Here is a 23,301-nt window from a genome sequence, read left to right on the forward strand (position 1 = left end):
AGAGATATGGTTGTGGCCATTTTTGGAAAATAAAATCTGCCATCATTGGGATCATTGGTACATGAACCAATTCACTAGACATTTGTTGATCATCTGTGTGCCCACATGATCTGGTAGAGGTTCAGATACAAAGTTGAAGGGATACTGCTCTTAAGGACATATTGTATAGTAGGAAGTTAGCAAGTTATATAAAACAGACATTATGTTGTATTTTTATGCAAATTATATCTAGAATAGGCCAGGTGTGGTGGCTCACACCTGTAATCCCAGCACTTTGGGAGGCCAAGGCAGAGGAATCATGAGGTCAGGAGATCGAAACCATCTTGGCCAACATGGTGAAACCCTGTCTCTAGTAAAATACAAAAAATTAGCCAGCCATGGTGGTGACTGCCTGTAGTCCCAGTTACTTGGGAGGCTGAGGCAGGGGAATCGCTTGGATCTGGGAGGAGAAGATTTCAGTCAGCCAAGATTGCACCACTGCACTCCATCCTGGTGACAGAATGAGACTCCATCTCAAAAAAAAAAAAAAAATCGACAACAGTGAACAGCTGGAGCAAGTCAGTGAAGATATAATTTAACATTTATTTAAAAAAATGATTATGTTGCCACAGTTATACAAATCTGCTTTAAAAAAACAAACTCTAAAAATGACCTAAGAAATAAAATGTATATTTTACTTAAGTAAAAAAGAATATCCTTATTCTTTTTTTTACTTTTCTTGAAAGAAAAGTGTTTTTTTTATTTTGTTTTATTTGTACTTACCCAAAATATTCTACATATTTAAATACTTAATTTAAATCCACTGAATTATCTGTTAAGACATCATTTTTAAAGGGCATTGTCATCAATGTTAAACTTTTTCTCTTCTGATGTTTCTTACTAAGACTATGGGTACCTCATAAACATTGTTATTTTCAAGATTAATATATGTAAACTAAATTCCACTGTTTATTCCTAAATTGGTAGCAGTGCTATTTGAAAAACAGCTATTCCTGTATCCTCGTTTATGTATTTAAAGTGCTGTTTGCATCACCAGAGTCTAGTTTATTTCTCTTAATACTAGGCATGTGTTACAGCTAGTGTTTAAACAGAATGATATCCAAGTTTCTCTTAGGAACTGGCAGATGTTGAATATAGATTAGTCCATTAAAAATACGTACATTACTTGAGAATGTACTTTAATTTTGTGGGTATATTTTTTGTGATTGAATTGGTAGGTTATAGGTTTTTTTTGTTTTGATTTTGATGTAATATTAACCATTGGCTTGTTTCCAAAACTACTTCTAAATATACACTTGCAAATTACATAGTTATTTAAGACATATTTGGACTGATGTAAGATTTACATTATTTGCAATGTTTTTCCTAGGTTTCAGAGGGAATTTACACAAGGAGTAAAGCCTGACTGGACCATTGCACGGATTGAACACTCAAAATTATTAGAATAATTTTCTTGGAAAAATCAGCTTAAGGACTTTAGCAGTTGCTGTGAAAAACTAAGGAAGAAAAATTTTTGGATCATTTGATCTTCACCTTAATCTAAATGTATGAATTACTTTTATATTATTTTGAAATACTTCTTGCAGTATATTGGCATGATACAGTAAAAGCATTTTCCACAGATTGTTATCACCTTCTTTAAAAGAAATCAAAATTTAAAAAATACAATAGCACATTGTTGGTGTCATATTCAATAACATTTCTAATGCTACATATAATTTTATGGATATAATAAAGAAGATATTGAAAAAACTTATACATGTCTTTATTTTTTAAATTATTTAAGAAACAGGGTCTTGCTCTATCTCCCTGGATGAAGTCCAGTGCCGTGATCATAGCTCACTGTAACTTTGAGCTTCTGGGCTTGAGAAATCCCCCTGCCTCAGCCTTCAGAGTAGCTGGGACTATAGGCATCCACCAGCATGGCTGGCTAAAATGTTTATAGCGGTTTCACTATGTTGCCCAGATGGTCCTGAACTCCTGACCTCAAGTGCCCCTCCTGCCTCAGCCTCCCACAGAGCTAGGGTTATAGGCATGAGCAGCTGCACCCAGGCTACTTACACATTTCTAAATTAATAATCCTTAAATATTTTATTTGTGGTTTATGCATTTATACCTTCAAGTTTTTTGACAAGTCTGTTGCCCAGGTTGGAGTGCAGTGGCGCAGTCTTGGCTCACTGCAACCTCCTTCTCCTGGGTTGAGGTGATTCTCCTGCCTCAGCCTCCCTAGTAGCTGGGACTACAGGTGTATGCCACCACACGTGGCTAATTTTTTTGTATTTTTCATAGAGACAGGGTTTCACTATGTTAGCCAGGCTGGTCTCGAACTCCTGACCTCAGGCAATCCACCCACCTCAGCCTCTCAAAGTGCTTGGATTACAGGCGTGAGCCACTGTGCCCAGCCTTATGCCTTTATTTTAAGTATGTGTAAGATTTATTTTTTTTAAAAAAATTCACTGCTGCTATTTGTTCTCTTTGGTCACTAGCTAGATAAGAAGGAATAGATGAAATTATAGCAGGTTGGTCTCTATAGAACTAAAAGTCAGTGAATTTAAAAGCATGCTAAAATACAAAGAAAAAATATAGGACAGTGTCTTAGACACCTATGGGATAATATCAGCTGTTCTAATATACTTGTATTTCGTGTCCTAGAAGTTGGAGTCATGGAAACAAAAATAGTATATTAAGAAATAATGGCTAATGTATGTACCTATGCAACAACCCTGCATGATCTGCACATGTACCCCAGAAACTAAAGTACAATTTAAAAAAAATACTCATAAGATTATGGTAAAAAAAAAATAATAATAATGGCTGAAAAGTCTTAGTTGATGAAAACTACAAACCCCAGATCACAAGAAATTCAACAAACAAGGTAACACAAAAAAAAATCTTGTCAAGGTACATCATAATGAAATTGTTGAAAACCAGAGAACAAAGCAGCTGGAGAAAAAAAAAAGTATATTCATGCAGAGAAGCCAAGGTAAGAATAACTACATATTTCTTTTCTTAAACAGCAAGTTAGAGACCTTGGCATGCCATCTTAAAAGTGCTGAAAAAAATAGCCTTTTTACCTAGAATTTGATACTCAGCAAACATCTTCAAAAAGTGAGAAGACTCAGAGAAAACATGAGAAAATTTATTGCTAATGGGCATGTTTTATAAGTAAGATTAAGGACCAATGGACAGAATAGAATTCAAAAATGTACCCATGCATATGTTGATTTTTGACAAAGGCACAATTAACTGTGTGTGGTGGTATGTGCCTGTAGTCCCACATATTTGGGAAACTGAGATGGGAGGATCACCTGAGCCTGGAGAGGTTGAGGCTGCAGTGAGCTGTGATTGCACTCCAGCCTGGGCAAAAAAGTGACACTCTAAAAACAAAACAAAAAGGCACTAAAGCAATTCCAAGAGGAAAACAGTCTTTTCAACAAATGGAATGAGTATGTATTCTTAGGAGAAATGAACCTCAACTTTTGTATCATATAATTTTAGTGTAAAATTTAGATTTTAAAATGGATGATAGACCTAAACAATAGCTAAATCTAGAAATTCCAGGAAAACAACAAATAGGAGACATTTGCTATCTTGGGATTAGCAAAGATTTTCTTAGGATATAGAATGCATGAATCATGAAAGAAAAAAAATTGGTAAGTTGGAATTTATTAAAATTAAAACTTTTTGAAAGACATCAGTAAGATAAAAGGCAGTTCACGGACTGGGAAAGATTATCTGAAAAGGTTTTAACAAAATTAGCTGAGACTACAGTATCTTTGAAATTAGGAGAACATGCAATGGCTCATTGACATGCTTCATGTTGAGTTATAGCCCCTAGAGAAGAGCTTTATCTTTTCACACACCTATGTAACTGAACTTTTATAATAACCCTGAAAGAATCAATGGATTCTTACAGACTTTATTGCAAATATTCTGACCATATCTGTGGACCATAGATAATTCTGTAGTTACTTCCTGAATTATACATAGTGAAAGTTTTCCAATGCATAGACAGTAAGTGTACATATGAAGGAAAATTTTAGGGTGCCTTAAGAATAACCCTTCAACTTTGTCTGGAAATTCCATGTAAGATAGGACTTATGTCACAAAGAAGAAAGGAATGTTCTCGTAATAGTTCCAAAGTGACATTTAAATATTGGGTCTGGTGAAAAGATTTAGGATTGATAGAAATTCCCACTTCTGAATTGCTTCAGTAAAACAAGGCAAGTAAAGTTCACTTTTCCTCAAGCCTTTTAAAATTTATATACACCCTCAAGTTTGTTATTATTTTCTTTCATGTTATTGTACAACCAAACATTTTCACTTGAAGGCAAAACTCTCCCTTTCCCCTCTTCCGAACTTGTATTACAAGTCAATGCACCTTTCTCTGGCTCTTCAACTTTAAAATGTTTTTCTGAGTGATCTGATAGTTCTACAGAAGCAGAATTAATGGTAGATAGGGCAGCATGTTTAGTAACATAAAAGCGGCATTGTTGTCCCATCTGTATTTTCAGACAATTCCCCTTGGGACTTTAGAGGAAGGACAGGAAATTGCTGGGTGCTGAGTTTGCTTTTAGAGCAGCATAATTGGACAGATCTTGGATAACTATCTTTTCATTTCTTTGATATTTTGTTCAAAATATGGTTCATTGTTTCCTTCACTGGCTTTTCTGCTTACAACATCTAAAGGTGTTCCTAGCCATAGGCTCTTTATTCTCAAAGAACAGAGGACTTTTGGTTTTATTTTTAACTTGGAGCCAGTTACTTTATCTGAAGGGTCAGAAGTTTGGTTTAATTTTCAGCTAGTTTCCTTTTTTAAGCTCATTGAAAACGTTCAGCTACATGTTGGAAACTCTCCTAAACTGACAATTTTCCATTCCATTGTACAGTTTCTGTTTAAGTCCCCTAGTTTGGGTCTGAGCCCATTATAATGACAAATAAAAAGGTTCCCTTCATTTCACATGTTGGGCCTGTTCCAACTGTCTACTCAAACTGAAACTTTCCTGAAATGCATCTTTAAAGTCTTTTATTAATTCATCTTCACTTTGCTTATAATGTTGAATCTGTTCATATCCATAAAGGAAAAACTGCATGTCCCTCTATAGTGTACTTCATATATGTATGCATCTATTTGCCCACTCGAAACCATTTTCTTCACTTACACACAACTGAGTTATGAAAATCGCCTCCTGGTGTTTCCCGTCCTGCTGCTTTTAACCCTTTTTACCTTTTGAGAGACTAGCAATTAAGCAAGCTAACTATATACGTTAAATAGTCCAAAATAATGTATATCTAACAAAGTTCCATATTCTGCAGGGAATTGTGTTAGTCTTACTGATACTCTAGACCAAGGTTTAAATTCAGCTGCTATTGATCCTGCTTTCTGGTCTAGCAAGTCTAAGAGATACCATGGCCTTTTCTGAGAAAAGCCCTGAGGAAACGGTATCACATTTAGGAGGCTAGGAATAGAGGAATTGAAAAAGCTTAACTGAGTGATGAGAATTTCATGTCAGCTATATACAGAGCATAGTTTCCAAAGGCTTTGAATGATAGGAAATTAGAGAGTCTTTGAAAGAAACTATCTTGTCATTAATTTTGTTTTGAGGTCTTGACACACCAAAGAAGTTGACTACTGAATTGTAAATAGTATTAGTTTTCCTCATTTTTCTAGAGCTCTGCTTAAATGTATTAATTTTGAGTATCAGAATATCCCCCAATGTAGGCATTGCTACTTTGGGTTAAAAATATTTTTGCTGTACTAGGATGAGCACATAAATTAGTATTTTAGTGAGAATTCACAGAAAAAGTAGGAGTTCAGCCAGTAAGAAGTTATGACTTTAATTTAGAAAAATTCATGACAAATAAGAAAAGACATTATAGTCACTCAAAATATATGCTAAAAAATAGCATCTTAGGTTACCTGACCAACTGGGGCTAAGAAGGGACTATACAATAAATGACATGACAGTTTTTTACTCTGGCATATGGACTAAATGAAATGGCCTTTTATTGATTGATGAAAGAGGAAGTGTCCCTATGAAGGTGTTTAGGGAACAAAAGGCAAAGTTTGATCATGAATTTGTTACTGTCTACTGGACCTCTAATTGATAGTCCTTGGACTCAACTTGGGTTGAATTGGAGACTGAATGGACATATTCCTTTGTCCATGCCCACTGTAGAGCCCCTTGTATATCCAAGAAATAAAATGACTGTGAAAGACAAAGCAACAGGAAAAAAAGTCCCGAGCCAAGACTTTGTACTAATAGACACACTAAAGCAAAACGAGCACACAAGAAGAATGACGAAATTAATGACCAAAATATTGACAATGCCAACTACAAAGAACTATTTTGATCGGAATCCTCCTTTAACAAAATAAACTCAGCAATACATGCTCAGTGGGAGTCAGAGTACAGATCAATATTGAGACAAAAGCACTTGGAACAAATCCAAAGGATAAATGAAATCTGGACACCAAGGGACCTGGTGAGCACACTTTTATTTATTTTGAAGTTAGAGTCATCAAAATAACCTTGGTGGAACCTCATAATGGTCAAAATATGAGACCACCACTCAAAATCAATATAAAACCTCAAATTTGAATTGGTTTCTTACCTAAGTAAAGGAGGGGTCTTGTTGAGCAGAGCAAACTGTTGATCTTACAGGGATTTTTGAGGAAGAATGTGTTGTGTCCGTGAAATGTGGGAGTGGAATTAGGTCAGCTTAGATGTGTTAGTTTTCATGTCTAGATGTTCCATTTGACTCTCATATCTTCTCTATGTTCATATTTTCCTTTAACTTCCTGGGCATAGTTGCAACTGTTTCATATTTGTTTGTTTGCTTTGAGACAGCATTTCGTTCTGTCACCTAGGCTGGAGTGTAGTGGCACAATCTCGGCTCACTGCAACCTCTGCCCCCCGGGCTCCTACCTTAGCTTCCCAAGTAGCTGGGTCTACGGTGCACCCCACCATGTCCAGCTAATTGTTGTAGGTTTTGTAGAGGTGGGGTCTCACTATATTGCCCAGGCTGGCCTCAAACTCCTAGCTAGTCACCTGCCTGCCTCTGCCTCCCAAAGTACTGGGAATATAGGCATGAGTCACTCTGCCTGGCCCAACAGTTGTTTTAAAGCTGTCTTTTATGAATCCTAATATTTCTCTGTCTTTAAAATCTCTTTCTAGTAACTGATTTTTCTTTTGGTTATGACCCACATTTTCCTACTTCTTGGCTAGTCTAGTAATTTTTTAAAATAAAATAAATACAGACAAGGTCTCAGTATTTTGCCCAGACTGGTCTTGAACTCTTGGGCTCAAGCAATCATTCTGCCTCAGGCTCCCAAAGTGCTAGGATTACAGGTGTCAGGTGTCAGCCGCCACGCCTGGCCTGGTCTAGTAATTTTTTATTCGACACCTGACTTTATGAATTTTCTATCACTGAATATCTGGGTACGGTTGGATATTATTTGCCTTGAGAAGAATGTTGAGCTTTGTTCTCGTAGGTAGCCAGTTAGGTCATTTGTGGTTCAGTTTGAGTTTTTTGAGGCTATTGTTAAGCTTTGTTAAGGTTTATCTAGAGTAGCTTTTACTTACAGAGAGTGTAGCCCAATTTGTATGGAGTAACTTATGGGGTCTCTACTGGATGCCCTGAGTGATCAAACAGGACAGCACTCTCCATGCTGGCTTAGGGAACTCAAATGAATTCCCAGCACTATAGGATCTCTGGGAACTGTTCACTTCCCAGCTTCCAGTCACTTTTTGCTTGACTTTATAGAGTCTCATCCTTTGTGTTCATAGCTTAGTGTTCACTGGAAACTCAAGGAAATTGCTACACAAACTTCTGAAGTTCTGTTCTGCATAGGCTGCTCCTCTCCGAACATTTGCTTTTCACCTTCAGCGTCTTCAGACTCTGTGGCCTTCCATGTCTGTCTCCTCAATTCAGTAAGTTTACCATGTTCTGCTGGTAAACACTGTGCTTCCTACTGTCCAATGTTTGAGCACAGTAGTTTCATGTAATGTGTTGAGTTGTCTAGTGTTTAAGGCATCAGGATAAATGTTTATTATGGCCACAGCAGAACTTGACTATTTTCTTATTTTTAAATTTTTTTATTTTTAATTTTTGTGGGTACATAGTAGGTTTATATATTTATGGGGTGCACATATGTGGGATGTTTTGAAACAAGCATGCAATGTGTAATAATCACATGATGGAGAATGGGGTACCCATCCCCTCAAGCACTTATTCTTTGTGTTACAAACAATCCAATTATATGCTTTTTATTATTTAAAAATGTACAATTAAGTTATTATTGACTACAGTCACCCTGTTGTGCTATCAAATAGTAAGTAGTATTAATTCTTTTTTTTACTGCCAGGCTGGAGTGTAGTGGCATGATCTCGGCTCACTGCAACCTTTGACTCCCTGGTTCAAGCGATTCTCCTGCCTAAGCCTCCCAGGTAGCTGGGATTACAGGCACGCACCACCAAGCTCAGCTAATTTTTGTATTTTTAATAGAGATAGGGTTTCACCATGTTGATCAGATGATCTCCATCTCCTGACCTTGTGATCCACACACCTTGGCCTCACAAAGAACTGGGATTACAGATATGAGCCACCGCGCTTGGCTGTCTTATTAATTCTTTCCAACTTTTTTTTTTGTACTTGTTAGCCATCCCCACCCCAGCTTCATTTCCCTTCCCAGCCTCTGGTAACCATTCTTCTACTTTCTATGAGAACTTGACATGTTTTCAAATAAGCTTTCTAAATGTGTTCTATGTTGGTTACAGAGGAAGAAAAGAGTTTATATCATGTTCACTGGAGTAGTCTAACTTTTGAAATATGAAGTTGTCACTGTTGGCTTTCACGGAAATGGCTATATCATCAGTACAGTCTCCCTGATCAGAAAACCTGTACGTTCTCCTAAAATCAAGAATTAGTTAGCTGTGCTCTACTTTGACCCAACTGAACTTGGCTTGCAAGTATGGGACACATAATAACACAGAAAGAACTAGCCAGGACCACTTCTGGGTGGCTTATCATTCTTTTTCCAGGACTGAGCATAGCCACTAAGACAATAAATCCTCAAAAATATTTGCAAACTGACAGGCGATGCTTATTTTTAGTTGGCTAGGCTCCTCAGACTATTCTCTATAAAGAGTAATTTTCTCCCCTGGAAGAATAGCTACAAGCTACAAAATAATGGACTTAACTCCTGAATGTCAGCATTGACTAGATCAGGAAAATGTTTTTGAAAACTCCTGAATGTTGTTTTAAAAAATATGAATTTGATTTTTTCCCCTAACTTTTCATTAGAAAAAATTTCAAACATACTGAAAAGTTGAAAGAAGAGTATTGTATTAGAGTTCCCCAGAGAAACAAAACTTATATTTATCTATTTCTATGGAGAAACATAGATAGTCTATGGAGACATATAGAGAGATTTAATATTCGTATAGTGGTTCAAATGTTAATCTCATCAAAAACTACCTTCACAGAAACATCTAGAATAGTGTTTGACCAATTTTTTTTTTTTTTTTTTGAGACAGAGTCTCACTCTGTTGCCCAGGCTGGAGTGCAGTGGCATGAGCTGAGCTCACTGCAACCTCTGCCTCCCGGGTTCAAGCAATTCTTCTGCCTCAGCCTCCCAAGTGGCTGGGACTACAGGTGCATGCCACCACGCCCAGCTAATTTTTGTATTTTTAGTAGAGCTGAGCTTTCACTATATTGGTCAGGTGGTCTCAAACTCCTGATCTTGTGAACTGCCTGCCTCAGCCTCCCAAAGTGCTGGGATTACAAGCATGAGCCACTGTGCCCGGCGACCAGATATTTTTATTGAAAGATTTTGAAAGTAAGTTTCAGACATCACGTATTAATATTTCAATCCCAAATATTTCAACATGTATTTCCAAAGAATAAGGACACTAACCTATGTACCTATGTGCCCATTAGCAATAATTCCATAGTATCAGCTAATATTTAAATTTAAAATTCCATCAATTATCTTTTAAAATGACTTTTTAATCCAAAATTCAGTCAATGTTTACCCACTGCATTTGGTTATGTCTCTTTAGTCCTTTTTTCAAAATTTAGAATATTCCCCCAACCTTGTTTCTGGCATTGCAGTTTGGGGAAGTCTAGAATGGTGGACACACAGCACGTCTTGTATCTTGAATGCGCTTGCTTTTCTATGGCATCACTTCTGTAAGCTGAAAGTTAGGGTGAAAGACTTGATTAGATTCAGGTGAAACCTTTTTGGCATGAATATATAGGTGATTTGTGGGCCTCATACCTAATTTCTCATTGTCCAATTGTTTAGAGTGGTGATTATGAGAACCCTTAGTTGTAAAAGTCATTTTTTCTCTCTTTACAATTAATAAGTAATCTGTGAGATGATACTTTGATACCTGGTAAATACTCTGCTCACAAGATGCTCGCATACTAACCCCTGAAACACATGAACATGTATTCCACAGGTTAGTTGGCAAAATAGGACTTTGCAGGTATCATTAAATTTTGTGATGAGGAGGTTATGCTGGACTATGTGGGTGGAGCCACTGTAATCACAAATGTCCTTATAAGGACATTTCTTATAAGAGGGAGGCAGGCGGGTAGGAGTCAGACATGATGATGGGAGTCGAGGTTGGAACTATGAGGGGACACGACAGCTGACCCATTTTAGACGTTTGATCTCCAGAAATGCAAAATAATGGATACATGTTGTTTTAAGCCACTACATTTGTGGTAGTTTGTTACATAAGCAACAAGAAATTAATACACAAGATGATCCTTATTGAATCGGTGTTACCTTATAGTTTGCCAAATGATTATCCTTTAATTCTATAATACCTGCTATTGGTATTCTTCAATAAAACAGAGCCCTGTCTTTTTATTTTCCTTAAATAACACTAGAAACTCATGAATTCTTTCATTTTTTTTAGATGAAGTCTCATTCTGTCAACTAGGCTGGAGTGCAGTGGCAAGAGCATACTCACTGCAGCCTTGAACCCCTATGCTCAAGTGATCTTCCCACCTCAGCTTTCCAAAGGGCTGTGATTACAGACAAGAGCCACCACATCCAGCCTAAACTCATAGATTTTTATTCATCCAGTGAAATATCCGTTACAGTTATTATTCTTGTTGATGCCTAAATATGCCGCAGTTTTGCCAGCAGGAGTCCTTGTAATCTGTCTGCGTGACAGATTAAAGATGAACATGACTTTGTTGTTAGTCTCTGAGTGCTCCTGTGTTTTCCAACATAACAATACATTTCAGGATCTTCTTGTCCATTTCCTGCCTCAGACCTGTAATCAGCCATTTCTCCAAGGAGTCTTCCCCCGACCCCAGGGCAATGAGTTTGAAAAACAAGATTTGAGCATTTTGAGGTGTTTTCTCATTTTATGTCTGTAAGAGATTGTTTGTATTGTTTGAGATTTTGGATCATTCATCTAAAAGAACTTTGGGAAAGCTAAATGTGGATTGTTTGCCTTTATTTCTGTCAACCTTATTTAAAACAATTCTTCCCCCATCACTCTCTATGCCCTAATCCTGATTTATTTTGGTTTATAGCATTTATCACGATCAGACATTGTAAGATGTGTTTGTTTATTTCTCTCATTGTCTTTGGAACTAAGGCAAGAACGTTTTATATCTTGTTCACTATTGAATCCCCAGGCACTGGAACAATATCTCAAACGAAGCGGAGCTTAGTAAATATTTGTTGACTGGATAAGTAAGAGTAAGCCTCACTTCTGTTCAACTTCCTAGTTCACATGACAGGAATGTTTTCCCTCTTGCCTTCTATTTGATACCCTAGCAAGCGGGATGTGAGTTTTTAAATCATGTACAGTACCCCTCTCAAGGAATCTATGGTATTACTGGATATTTGACCTTGCTTTCATATAGTAAATGTCATTCTTTCTAAATTCCACACGGTGGCGCCAATAGCATGTGGAATCTAAATGCGAGGATTGGATGTAAGTTTGGTAGGGTATGAAGCCACTAAGGAAGAGGAAGATCGCTTTGCTTATTGACAGATTTTTTCTAGATAGATATGTTATAAGAAATTGCTCCACAAAAATATTTTATGAACATAAGTTGTTGATGTTAAAAAGATTAAGTGCATGGGTTAAATTGGAGGGGACTTTTACCCATATCCTTGCTGGAACCACAGATTATATCATTCAGTGCCTCTGTAATTACGCCCATCCTGGGAATATTTTTTTTCTGAATCATATGGTATCTCAGTCACGATAACGTAGATTATGCTGCGGTAACAAACAGCTTCTTAATCTCAGTGGATTGAAACAAACAAAAAGGTTTGTTTTTTTGTTCAGTAAGAGACACCTGAGGATTCTGCTCAGTGCCAGCTCATCTTCCTCCCTGGACACAGGCTGATGGGAAGCCACTGCCAGATACAATAGCAAATGGAAAAGACAACTCTGAAGGGTGAACCTGGAAGTGATGCAATTATTTCTCCAGAACACGGCCTCACTCAACCATAGGGACCCAGGAAGTACAATTCTGCCATATTCCTAGAAGGCAGAGGGTGAGAAGTATTTGGTGAGATGCAATAATGATTACCATATGCAGAAAATGCACACAGTGTTACATCAGAGAGATCAAGCGAGAGACTTTCCAGGTGTTTTAGTTACACATAATTAACTGACCATTATTGACTTCTGCTATGGAGTCTAAAGATGAGAATCACTTGTTTTGCATAACAATGATTGCAAATATCTAAACCAGTTTAAGTGACAACGGCTATAGAGCCCTTGAATTCCATGATCTCCATTTGATGAGATCTGCCAAGGTGCACTAACACACGATCTCCATTTGATGAGATCTGCCAAGGTGCACTAACACACTCTTTAGATGAATGGGGTCACATAGGAGGAAGCAGTGGCTTACGCCTGTACTCGCAGCTACTGCAGAGGCTGAGGCAGGAGATTGCTTGGGTCTGGAGTTTGAGGTTAGCAGCAGCCGAGGCAACATAGTGAGACCTTGTCTCTAAAACAACAACAACAAAATTGGTCAACTAAGACCTTATATAATGTCAATATTATTATAAATTGTTCGTCATCCCAAAACAAATTTTAAGAAACTTACATAAAATAAGACCTAATAAGAGTACTTGATGTTGGCCATTTAAATTTCCCAATGTGAACGGATTATGCAAATGATTGGCATATTGTTTAGGATAAGTTCTAGTAAATAATTGCATAAGACAAAAACTTTTTTGAGACAGAGTCTCCCTCTGTCACCCAGGCTGGAGTACAATGGCTTGAATCTCGGCTCACTGCAATCTCTGTCTCCTGGGTTCATGCAATTCTCCTGGCTTAGCCTCTGAGTAGCTGGGATTACAGGCACGCACCACCACGCATGGCTAATTTTTGTATTTTTAGTAGAGAAGGGGGTTTCACCATGTTGGTCAGGCTGGTCTCGAACTCCTGACCTTGTGATCCACCCACCTCAGCCTCCCAAAATGCTTGGATTACAGGCGTGAGCCACCGCACGAGACTGACAAAAACTTTTAAATATTATGGCTTAAATAATATAGAAGTTGATTCTTCTTACACTAATAGAGATTCAGAGATAACGATGCTTTGGGGCTTGTACGCCAACTCCACAAAGTCCTCAGGAATCTAGGCTCCTTCTAGTCACAACTGTTTTCTTTAGGGCATGATATATGTCCTTATATTAAAAAATGACTGATGAGAGCGCCAGCCACCATATCCATATTCCACGTAGCAGAGTGGAAGAAAGGAAAGAATAGGCAAAGTGTATATACATCAGCTATCTTTTAAGATGTTTTCCTAGAAGGTACAAAAAATCATTTCCAATAAATTTCATCAGCCAGGAATAAGTCATATGGTCACATGTAATTGGGAAGCTGAGGCTGAGAAATATAGTCTTTTAGCTGGGTATATCTTGTTGCCTCAAATAAAACTAGAGGTCCTAAAACTGAGGAGGAGAGGGAGAATGAATATTGGGTGTAGGCCTCTAGCAATTTGTCCTAATTGGGTTGCTTGAGTCATGAAGCCACAGACCCTGCCAAATAGCCGACAGAGTTGCTAACCCCAGCTTCACTGAGAGACCCTATGGTCTTTCTAACTGCAGTCTGGAAATAGTCCTAAATATTGAGATAGGGTCTCACTCTGTCACCCAGGCTGGAGTACTGTGGTGCAATCACAGCTCACTTCAGCCTTGATCTCCCAGGCTCTGGAGATCCTCCCACCTCAGCCTCCTGAGTAGCTGGGACTACAGGTGCACACCACCATACCTGGCTAATTTTTTGTTTGTTTGTTTTTTTGGGTAGAGATAAGATTTCACCATTTTGCCCAGGCTAATTTGTAACTCCTGGACTGAAGCAATCCACCCACCTCGGCCTCCCACAATGCTGGGAGCCACCATGTCTGGCCTTGCCAAGCTAATTTAAAAAAAAAAAACTTTTTAATTTATTTTGAATTTTGTGGGTACATAGCAGGTGTGTATATTTATGGGTTACATGAGACATTTTGACATAGGTATGCAAAGCATAATCATCACATCAGGGTAAATGAGGTATCCATCATCTCAATCATTTATCCTTTATGTTATAAACAATCCAATTATACTCTTTCAGTTATTTCAAAATGTACAATTAAATTATTTTTGACTATAGTCATTTTGTTGTGCTAGCAAATACTAGATTTTACTCATTCTTTCTATTTTTTTTTGTACCCTCTAACCATCCCCACTTTCCCCTCAACCCTCACTACCCTTCATAGCCACTGGTAACCATCCTGTTCTCTTATCTCCATGAGTTCAATTATTTTAATTTGTAGCTCCCACAAATAAGTGAGAACATGCAAAACTTATCTCTTTGTGCCTGGCTTATTTAACTTAACATAATGACCTCCAGTTCCATCCACGTTATTGTAAATGACGGGATCCCATTCTTTCTTATGGCTGAATAGTATTCCATTGTGTGTATGTGCCACATTATCTCATTGTAGTTTTGATTTGCATTTCTCCGATGATAAATGACGTTGTGCACCATTTCATAGCCTGTTGACCATTTGTATGTCTTTTGAGAAATGTCTATTCAGATATTTTGCTCATTTTTAATCAGATTATTAGAATTTTTTATATAGCTGTTTGGGCTCCTTATATAATAGATTCTGGTTATTCTTTGTCAGATATGTAGTTTCCAAATATTTTCCCCGTTCAGTGGGTTGTTCTTTGCTTCGTTGATTGTATCCTTTGCTGTGTGGAAGTTTTTTGACTTGATGTGATCCCATTTGTCCATGTTTGCTTTGTTTGCCTGTGGGGTGTTACATAAGAAATGTTTGCCCAGACCAATATCCTGGAGTGCTTCCCCAAAGTTTCATTATGGTAGTTTCATAGTTTGAAGTCTGTAGTCAATTTTGATTTGATTTTTGTATATGGCGAGAGGTAGGGGTCTGGTTTCACTCTTCTGCATATGGGTATCCAGTTTCCCAGCACCATTTATTGAAGAAATTGTCCTTTCTTCAATGTATATTCATGGCAACTTTGTGAAAGAATGAGTTCACTGTAGACGTGCGGAGGTAGCCCTGGGTTTTCTATTCTGTTTCACTGATCTATGTGTCTGTTCCCAGCTAATTTTAGAAACTTAAATGAAGTAGAGCACCCAGAGAAAACGTCTTGATTTTAGAGTCATTGAAAGGTTGCTTCAAATGATAGGTCCAGATCTCTGACCCTCACATCCTGTTGTTTACACCTCATACAGGTTCCTGCCTAGAGGACCCTGGATACAGTTTATCCCATCTTCAGAAGTAACCTCCTCCCCACTTCCTTCCATGTTATAAATCAATCAGTTTATTGAACATTCTATCAAACGCTTGCTTAATAAATTGCAACTCTGGCTCACTTTTATGTGACATATAGGCATGGTTATCTTGAGACTACTATTCTGCTCTCTCACTAGTACTATCTTAGATGAGATTTAGGCAAAGAATCCTGTGATACTTTTTACCTTCATATAAAGAAATTCACCAGGACCAGTCTAAGAATTAGATGGTCATTTCCTTTTATGACTCATCCCCTAGTCTCTGACTTTGTAGGTGCAGTGTAGCTGTGGGCAAAGCTGCATGAGTTTAAGAGAACACACTGCCTGCCCTTCCCATCACCCCCATCCAGGCTTTATTAGTTTTCAAAATGTGGATTGCAATTTTACATCTGACTCAGAGTGGCTGAAATGCTTCAACAGCGCAAAATCAAACTGTGCTCTGTCTCCTTTCTTACGATACCACATCTGAATAATCCCCTGTACTCCAGAGAAAAGAAAGACTCAATGTGGTTTCATCTCAAACCAGAAGTAAGCAAATCAGTAACTGACCATATTAAGTAACTCCCTGCTGGGAAAGAGACTCCTTGTTATTACTCCTTAAAGTGAAACAAAAACAAAAAATAAACAACTTTAAAACCAATGTAAAATTATACCACATTAAAAAATTACATATTTTAGTTATAGTCAAGTACCTTGAGAAAATTTTTTTTCCCTGAGGGATTACCAAGAAGTAGCCTTGCCCAAAGGGAGCCATTCTTTGAGGCCTTATTGGAATTTCATTTGACTCTCTCCCTCCCTCCGACTACTCTCTAATTTCTCATTCTTTCTTCCTCAGTCATACCAAAGTTACCCCTCCCTTGATACTTCTGCAGGAACTGCTCCCTCTACCAGCTATGCTTGTTGCTCAGATCTTCAATGGCTGATCACTTCCTGATGATCAGGTAACAATTTAAATGCCACCTCCTCTAAGGAGACTTTCCTGACCATCCCATCCAAAGCAGTCGCACCCATCACTCTCTCCTGCCACGCTGTTTTATTTTTATTACAGCATTTGTTATCATCTAATCGTTTCCTAGGTTTTGTTTTTAGTTTTTTGTTTTTTTATTGTCTGCACCCTCCCTGGAATTAGAGTTTCAATTTAGCACCTCCTTATATCTGGCAAAAGAGTCTCCACTGGTGTTCAGTTTGGGGCAGGGTTTCTCTGTCTTGGATTACTGACATTTGGGACCATACAAACCTTTATTGTAGGGGCTATTCTATGCATTCTAGGATGTTTAACAATATCTCTGGCCTCTATTCATTAGATGCCTTTTTAGTGGTGACAGCCAAAATGTCTCCAGTTATTGTCAAAGTCCCCTGGAGGACAAAAATTGCATGTGGGTGAGAAGTACTGCTTGAGGCTGTTAGCTGCTAGCTGCTTTGCTTCTCAGGAGGCAACACTTAGTGTAATAATTAATAATAGCTATCATTGGTTGAATGCCTGCAGGTATTGAGCACTGTTCTACAGGCTTAACGTTTAGTTTTTACTATTTAGCAAAGTAATCATAACTTTAGTTAAGTTATAGTAAACATTTATTGTTATCCTCATTTTACAGATAGGGAAAGGAGGCACATGATTACTTGCTTAAGTTCACACCCTTAGTAAGTGGGGAAGCCCAGAATTCAAAGCAGGCTCCAGAACTCTATGCTAACAGGAGTGGGCAGTGCTGTGGGAGTCTCACTGCCATGCCCTGGGTGGCAGAGACTGGACAGCAAATGGTTCCCTGCCCCCTCAAACCCACAGTTATTTATTCAGAGTGACCATGGGCAAGTGATGACTTTCCTCTCTGAGCCTCAATTACCTCTGTAAATAGCGGTAACAATAATAATAAATTCTGTACAGAGTTGTTTTAGGAACTCAGTGCAATAGCCTAAGTGAAAATAGCCGATTTCTGGCACATGGTAAGTTCTGAATTCATTTCCCCTCTCCTTCCTTTCCACTTGGCTCCAAGCTCCAAGCACTGAAAGCAGATCCTAAAGACCTTGGCCAGATGAGTGCATTGGGAAATCTAACCTTTCAGCAATCTGCAGAGCCTCCTTGTTGACCAGAAGCAGAGAAAGTAGCCCCCTTAGCAATAGCCTCCCAGGTTAGCAATCTTGTCCTCCTTTGCTAATGACCAACAGCACAAGCCGTCAGCACTTTCCCATTAAGCCAAAAGGGGCTTTTAAATCTATGCTGATTAGATGCCCCTGGGCCTCGCTGACCATCAGTCTTCCGTTCTCCGTTTCTTGGTGTGAGTCAGTGAATTAATTGTCTGACCTATTGTTTTCTAACACAGCAAATTAAATGCATTTTCGGGTGACTAGCTCAAGTCTTTTGGCCTGTAGGGGGCGTCCTTTGCAAACATAACCGAGTTTGTGCTCAGGCTAGTTGGTAGAACCCCTCCAAAAATTGGTTGCCTTTGAAAAGCTTGCTTAGAACAGGGGTTCTAAATTTGGTGTGCACAAATCTGGATAAAATTCTGTGAACTTGGATGGGGAAAATGCTATATGTTTATTTTCGTTAAGCTCCAACTGAAATTTTGCATTTTCTTCAATTATGAATATAGGCAACAAATTACAGATATTTACAGATTCCACTATGGTTGTTGCAGCTATCTTGAAATACCATTTACATGTCTCATGACTTCAAAATTACAGTAGCTCTAGGACTACTGCTGGATCTTGTTATTTAATATATTAATAAAAAAGCACATACAGAATTGTATCACAAATTTTGTTATTTTAATAACTGTCTTTTGATATCATTGGTTTGCCTTGTAATCTTATGTATTTAGTTTTATTAAGTTTAAAGCATTATTTTGAGAAGGAGCCCATGGATTTACTCAGATTGGCAAAAGGGCTTATGGTACCAAAAAAAATTATGAACACCTGGCTGCGAGGCCAGTAGGATGGTTTCTGGAGAAAAGAAGTCAGTCTTAAAGGGAATCTTTGTGCTCAATAATTTTAGTCAGAACCCAACTCTTACCCTTCATCTTTTCCAGTGACATAAGCGTGTGCCACGCTTATATTAAAACTATTAACCCCTTCTAGACTTTGGCTTAGGCAAAGACTTCATGACCAAGAGCCCAAAAGCAAATGTAACAAAAACAAAGATAAATGGAACTTAATTAAACAAAAAAGCTTCTGCACAGCAAAAGAAATAATCTGCAGAGTTCACAGACAACCCACAGAGTGGGAGAAAATATTCACAATCTATACATCCAACAAAGGATTAATATCCAGAATCTAAATAATTCAAACAAGTTAGCAAGAAAAAAAATCCCATCAAAAAATGGGCTAAGGACATAAAAAGACAATTCTCAAAAGAAGATACGCAAATGGCCAACAAGCATATGGAAAAATGCTCAACATCACTAAGGATCAGGGAAATGCAAATCAAAACCACAAAGTGATACCGCTTTACTGCTGCAAGAATGGCCATAATCAAAAATAATAGGTGTTGGCATGGATGTGGTGAAAAGGGAACAGTTTTACACTGTTAGTGGAACTGTAAACTACAACCACCGTGGAAAACAGTGTGGAGATTCTGGAAAGAGCTAAAAGTAGATCTACCATATACTCCAGCAATCCCACTACTAGGTATCTACCCAGAGGAAAAGAAGTCATCATATAAAAAAGACACTTGCACACACATTTACAGCAATACAATTTGCCATTGCAAAAATATGGAATGAGCCCAAATGCCCATCAGTCAACGAGTAAAGAAACTGTGGTATATATATAATATATGATGGAATACTACTCAGCCATAAAAAGGAATGAAATAATGACATTTGCAGCAACCTGGATGGAATTGGAGACCATTATTCTAAATGAGGTAACTCAGGAATGAAAAAGCCAAACATTGTATGTTCTCACTCATATGTAAGAGCTAAGCTATGAGGATGCAAAGGCATAAGAATGATACATTGTACTTTGGGGACTCTGGGGAAAGGATGGGGGTTGGTGAGGGATGAAAGATTACACACTGGATATAATGTAAACTGCTGGGGTGATGGGTGCACCAAAATCTCAGAAATCACCACTAAAGAACTTATTCATTGAACCAAACACCACCTGTTCCCCCAAAACCAATTGAAACAAAAAAATTAAAAATTTTTTAAAGCTGTTCACCATGATGCTTGGCACTGTGCAATTAACAACATCAGGATACAATTTTGGTGTATTCAGAATTACGTTGACTGACTAAATTTTAGCACGTCCAGGACACCTGTCATCCTGGTCTTAGGAAGGAGAGGCCCAGCATTTCCAGCTGCTCTTACACTTTTGTTATGCTTGATTGACTTCCACAGCTCAGGAATCTTCTGAAAGCATAGGAGTTTCTGTCCAGGCTCAGCACTGAGATTCATTGCTTTTCAGCAAGGTCTCGCATTCTGGGAGTGTTCCCTCTAGAATCTACTCCCACTCCCTTAAGAAAAACTCTGAAATACCTGTAGTCAGGGAGGAAGAAGTGGAAACTTACACATGGTTTCTTTCTGCATATTCCTATTTCTTTTCTCTTAAGGATGTGAGACCACACTATGGGGGCAGGGCCAGACTGCACCAGACTGTGCCAGGCTGAGGTGTCCAGGTTTCCTGACCAACCCTGCTTGTTTATCCAGGCCTTGCCATCTGAGGGCACAGGAGCTGGGCAAGCCCAGGCGAGGACTGTCCCCTTAGTTCTTTCTCCCCGGCTTTCTCAGCCTCTTTTTTTTCTCCTCTGGGTCTTTATGCCGCTCCCTCCTCATATACTTCTCAGGTCTGCCTTTCCCTCTCAAATCCAACCTTTTCCTTGCATTCCCCTGGAAAAACAATCATGATGCCAGCAGCAGCAATAACAACAAAACTATAGCCACTCCCTTTATTTATTAAAAACCCCTAACGTGCAGGTAATATGTGTGGCACTTCAACTGTACCTTCCCATTTAAGCCCCCTAATCAGCTCTCATGAGCTGATGATGTCCTCCAAGATTCATATTCACCTGGAACCTCAGCATTTGACCTTATTGGGCTTTCGCAGATGTAATTACTTAAAGATCAAGAAGAGATCATCGTGGAGTAGGGTGGGCCCTAAATCCAACGACTGGTGATGTTTTAAGAAGAGGAGAGAGCACAGAGACACAGAGAGAATACCATGTGAAGACAGAGGCAGAGATTAAAGTTAAGCACCCAGAAGCCAAGGAGTGCCTGGAGCCTCCTGTAACAGACAAAGGATTCTTCATTAGATCCTTTAGGGGGAACATGGCCATGCTGATACTTTGATTTCAGACTTCCCGCCTCCAGAACTATGAGAGAAAATGTTCCTGTTGTTTTAAGGAACTTTTGTTGTTTTAAGTTTGTGGTGCTTTGTTAAGACCTCCATAGGAAACCAATAGCCCTGCGTCCTGGTGCACTAAAATTTAGTCAGTCGACATAATTCTGAATACACTAAAATTGTATCCTGATATTGTAAATTGCACACTGCCAGGCACGATGGCTAATAGTTTCATCGGCCAATAAGATGGGCATTATTACCCCCATTTGTTCAATGAAGAAACCCAGACAAAACGTCTAATACCTGCAAAGATTTGCATATCCCATGAGGGCTGTGGAATTGGAACCCTGATCTAAGTAACCCCGTCACCTTCCAATATCCCTTTGACAGTGTCGGATTCAATTAACTGTTGACTTTGTTGATTAAAGTAATTCATATTCAAGTTTGAGGGGGTATTGAGTAATACTTGGTTGTTGTGTTGTAGAGGAGTAGACAATTCTCGAAGGCCTTCTGGCTCATCTGAAGAAGGGAAGGGTTGAAACAGGAGCAGCTCTCCCAGCTCTTCCTGCTTAACAACCTTAGAGTAAATTAGCAGGAATCTGCATGTCAGTCCCATTCCCTGGGAAGGTTTGCTCTCCTCCCTTCACTTTCGTTCCTCTCCAGGCTACTTTAAGGGGTTCTACAGATGTTCAAAATGATGAATTAAGATCATTCTCTGAGGCAGGCTTCTTGTCATTACCATAAGCCATCAATTTCCCAGCAGATTATATTAGGAACATTTTTATAAGCCCAAAATGGCACTATAAAAGTGCTGGTAAAGTTATCTGTTGGCAGAGAACAGAGAGGACTTGCTTTTGCCCAGGAGCACTTTTTTTATTCCCCCATAGGAACATTTCGAAGAAAACAGGTGTCCATCCTTATAAAATTACTCCATTCCTGTGGCTTTTGCAGGTACTGCCATATTCCACATAACCATTCCCTCACATGGTGTGTAGATCCTGGGGATGTTAAACACCTGTGGACCTCAGATGGCATCAACATGGTGAGTGGATGGCCTGTGACTTGCTACGATGAGTCTCTCTGGGATGCGATAATGTCAGGTCACTTGGCTGAGGGGCTGGCAGTTTATCAATGTCCCTATCCCTGGCTTGTCAAGAGTTACAAAGTTACACAGTGATAGGAAAGTTTTTATTAAAAAAATGGAATTTCTAACACAAGATCAATTTTAGTCTTGGCAGTCCTGATACTGCCACTTTAGGTAAAACTCATCACAAGTTCAAATCCCAGCTCAGTTCTCACTAAGTGGGTGTCCTCAGGCAAGGTCTTGAGCTTCCCTGGGCTCTGAGCCTTTCCTTCGTGACAACACTAACCCATTTCAAAGGCTTATGTTAGACTGAAACTATTAAAGTCAAGCAGAAAATAAATGGGAAAAAGCAACGCAATAAAAAGCGGGTGTTATCCCTCACCCCCACACCCCTGTTTAATATTAAAGGAGCCCAAATACACTCAAATGTGGATATGACCAGAGAGCTACTTGCTAACAGCAAGAAACAGATTTTCCTAAATTCTTTTCTTTTTTTTTTTTTTTTCATTTTTCTTTTTTAAAAAGGCCATGAATACCCTTTCTTTTATTTCCCGTCTAATTCCTGGCAGGAGAATAGACAGGGGGGATAAAAAAATCTATGTTGAGTTGGAAATTTTAGTACCCATATACAAGACTGTTTTATTATTAATCCTGTGAGGTCAGGGGTTCTATAAAGACATAAAGGGAGTCTTTCTTTCTAGCTGTGTTTGAGCCAGGACACTTGAGCTCTTTTGTATTAGCATCCTAGTGTCTTACAGAAGCAGCTTTTACTGCCAGCTGGTCCAGCCTCCTCACTTGACAGCCAGAGAAATGGAGGCCAGAGGGTTTCATAGCCTTCAGGCTTTGCTTTCCTCATCTGTAAAATGGGGATGATGGTTCTTACCTTAGAGGGTTGTTCTGTATTATAAGGGAGTAGAGCCATACCTGGCATATGATAAACACCATGTAAGTGTTTGAGAGGCAGCAGAGCTAGGTAATAAAAAGATAATCTCTATATCAGATAGCTGGGCCTATTTTCTGGACTGCCCCTTACTATTAGTGACCTTGGATGAGTTACTTGACAGTCCTGCTCCTCATAGAGTTGTCACAAGGATTAAATTTATTAACATATATGAAACACTGAGTGCCTGGCGCATTGTTA

General features: G+C 38.6%; 1 protein-coding gene across 2 annotated transcripts in view; it reads left to right on the plus strand.

The window, feature by feature from the left end:
- The window catches only part of MAIP1 (matrix AAA peptidase interacting protein 1), a 67,972-nt gene that overhangs the window by 6,928 nt on the left and 37,743 nt on the right, over positions 1 to 23,301 (plus strand). For both annotated transcript variants that reach the window (XM_078329136.1, XM_002749608.5), the window contains exon 5: positions 1,370 to 22,118. In XM_078329136.1, the coding sequence (XP_078185262.1) occupies positions 1,370 to 1,448 (79 nt within the window). In that variant the 3' untranslated portion in view covers positions 1,449 to 22,118. The remainder of the gene's footprint in view (positions 1 to 1,369; positions 22,119 to 23,301) is intronic.

Source organism: Callithrix jacchus, chromosome 6, assembly GCF_049354715.1.
Source record: "Callithrix jacchus isolate 240 chromosome 6, calJac240_pri, whole genome shotgun sequence".
In the NCBI taxonomy this organism is placed as follows: Eukaryota; Metazoa; Chordata; class Mammalia; order Primates; family Cebidae; genus Callithrix; species Callithrix jacchus.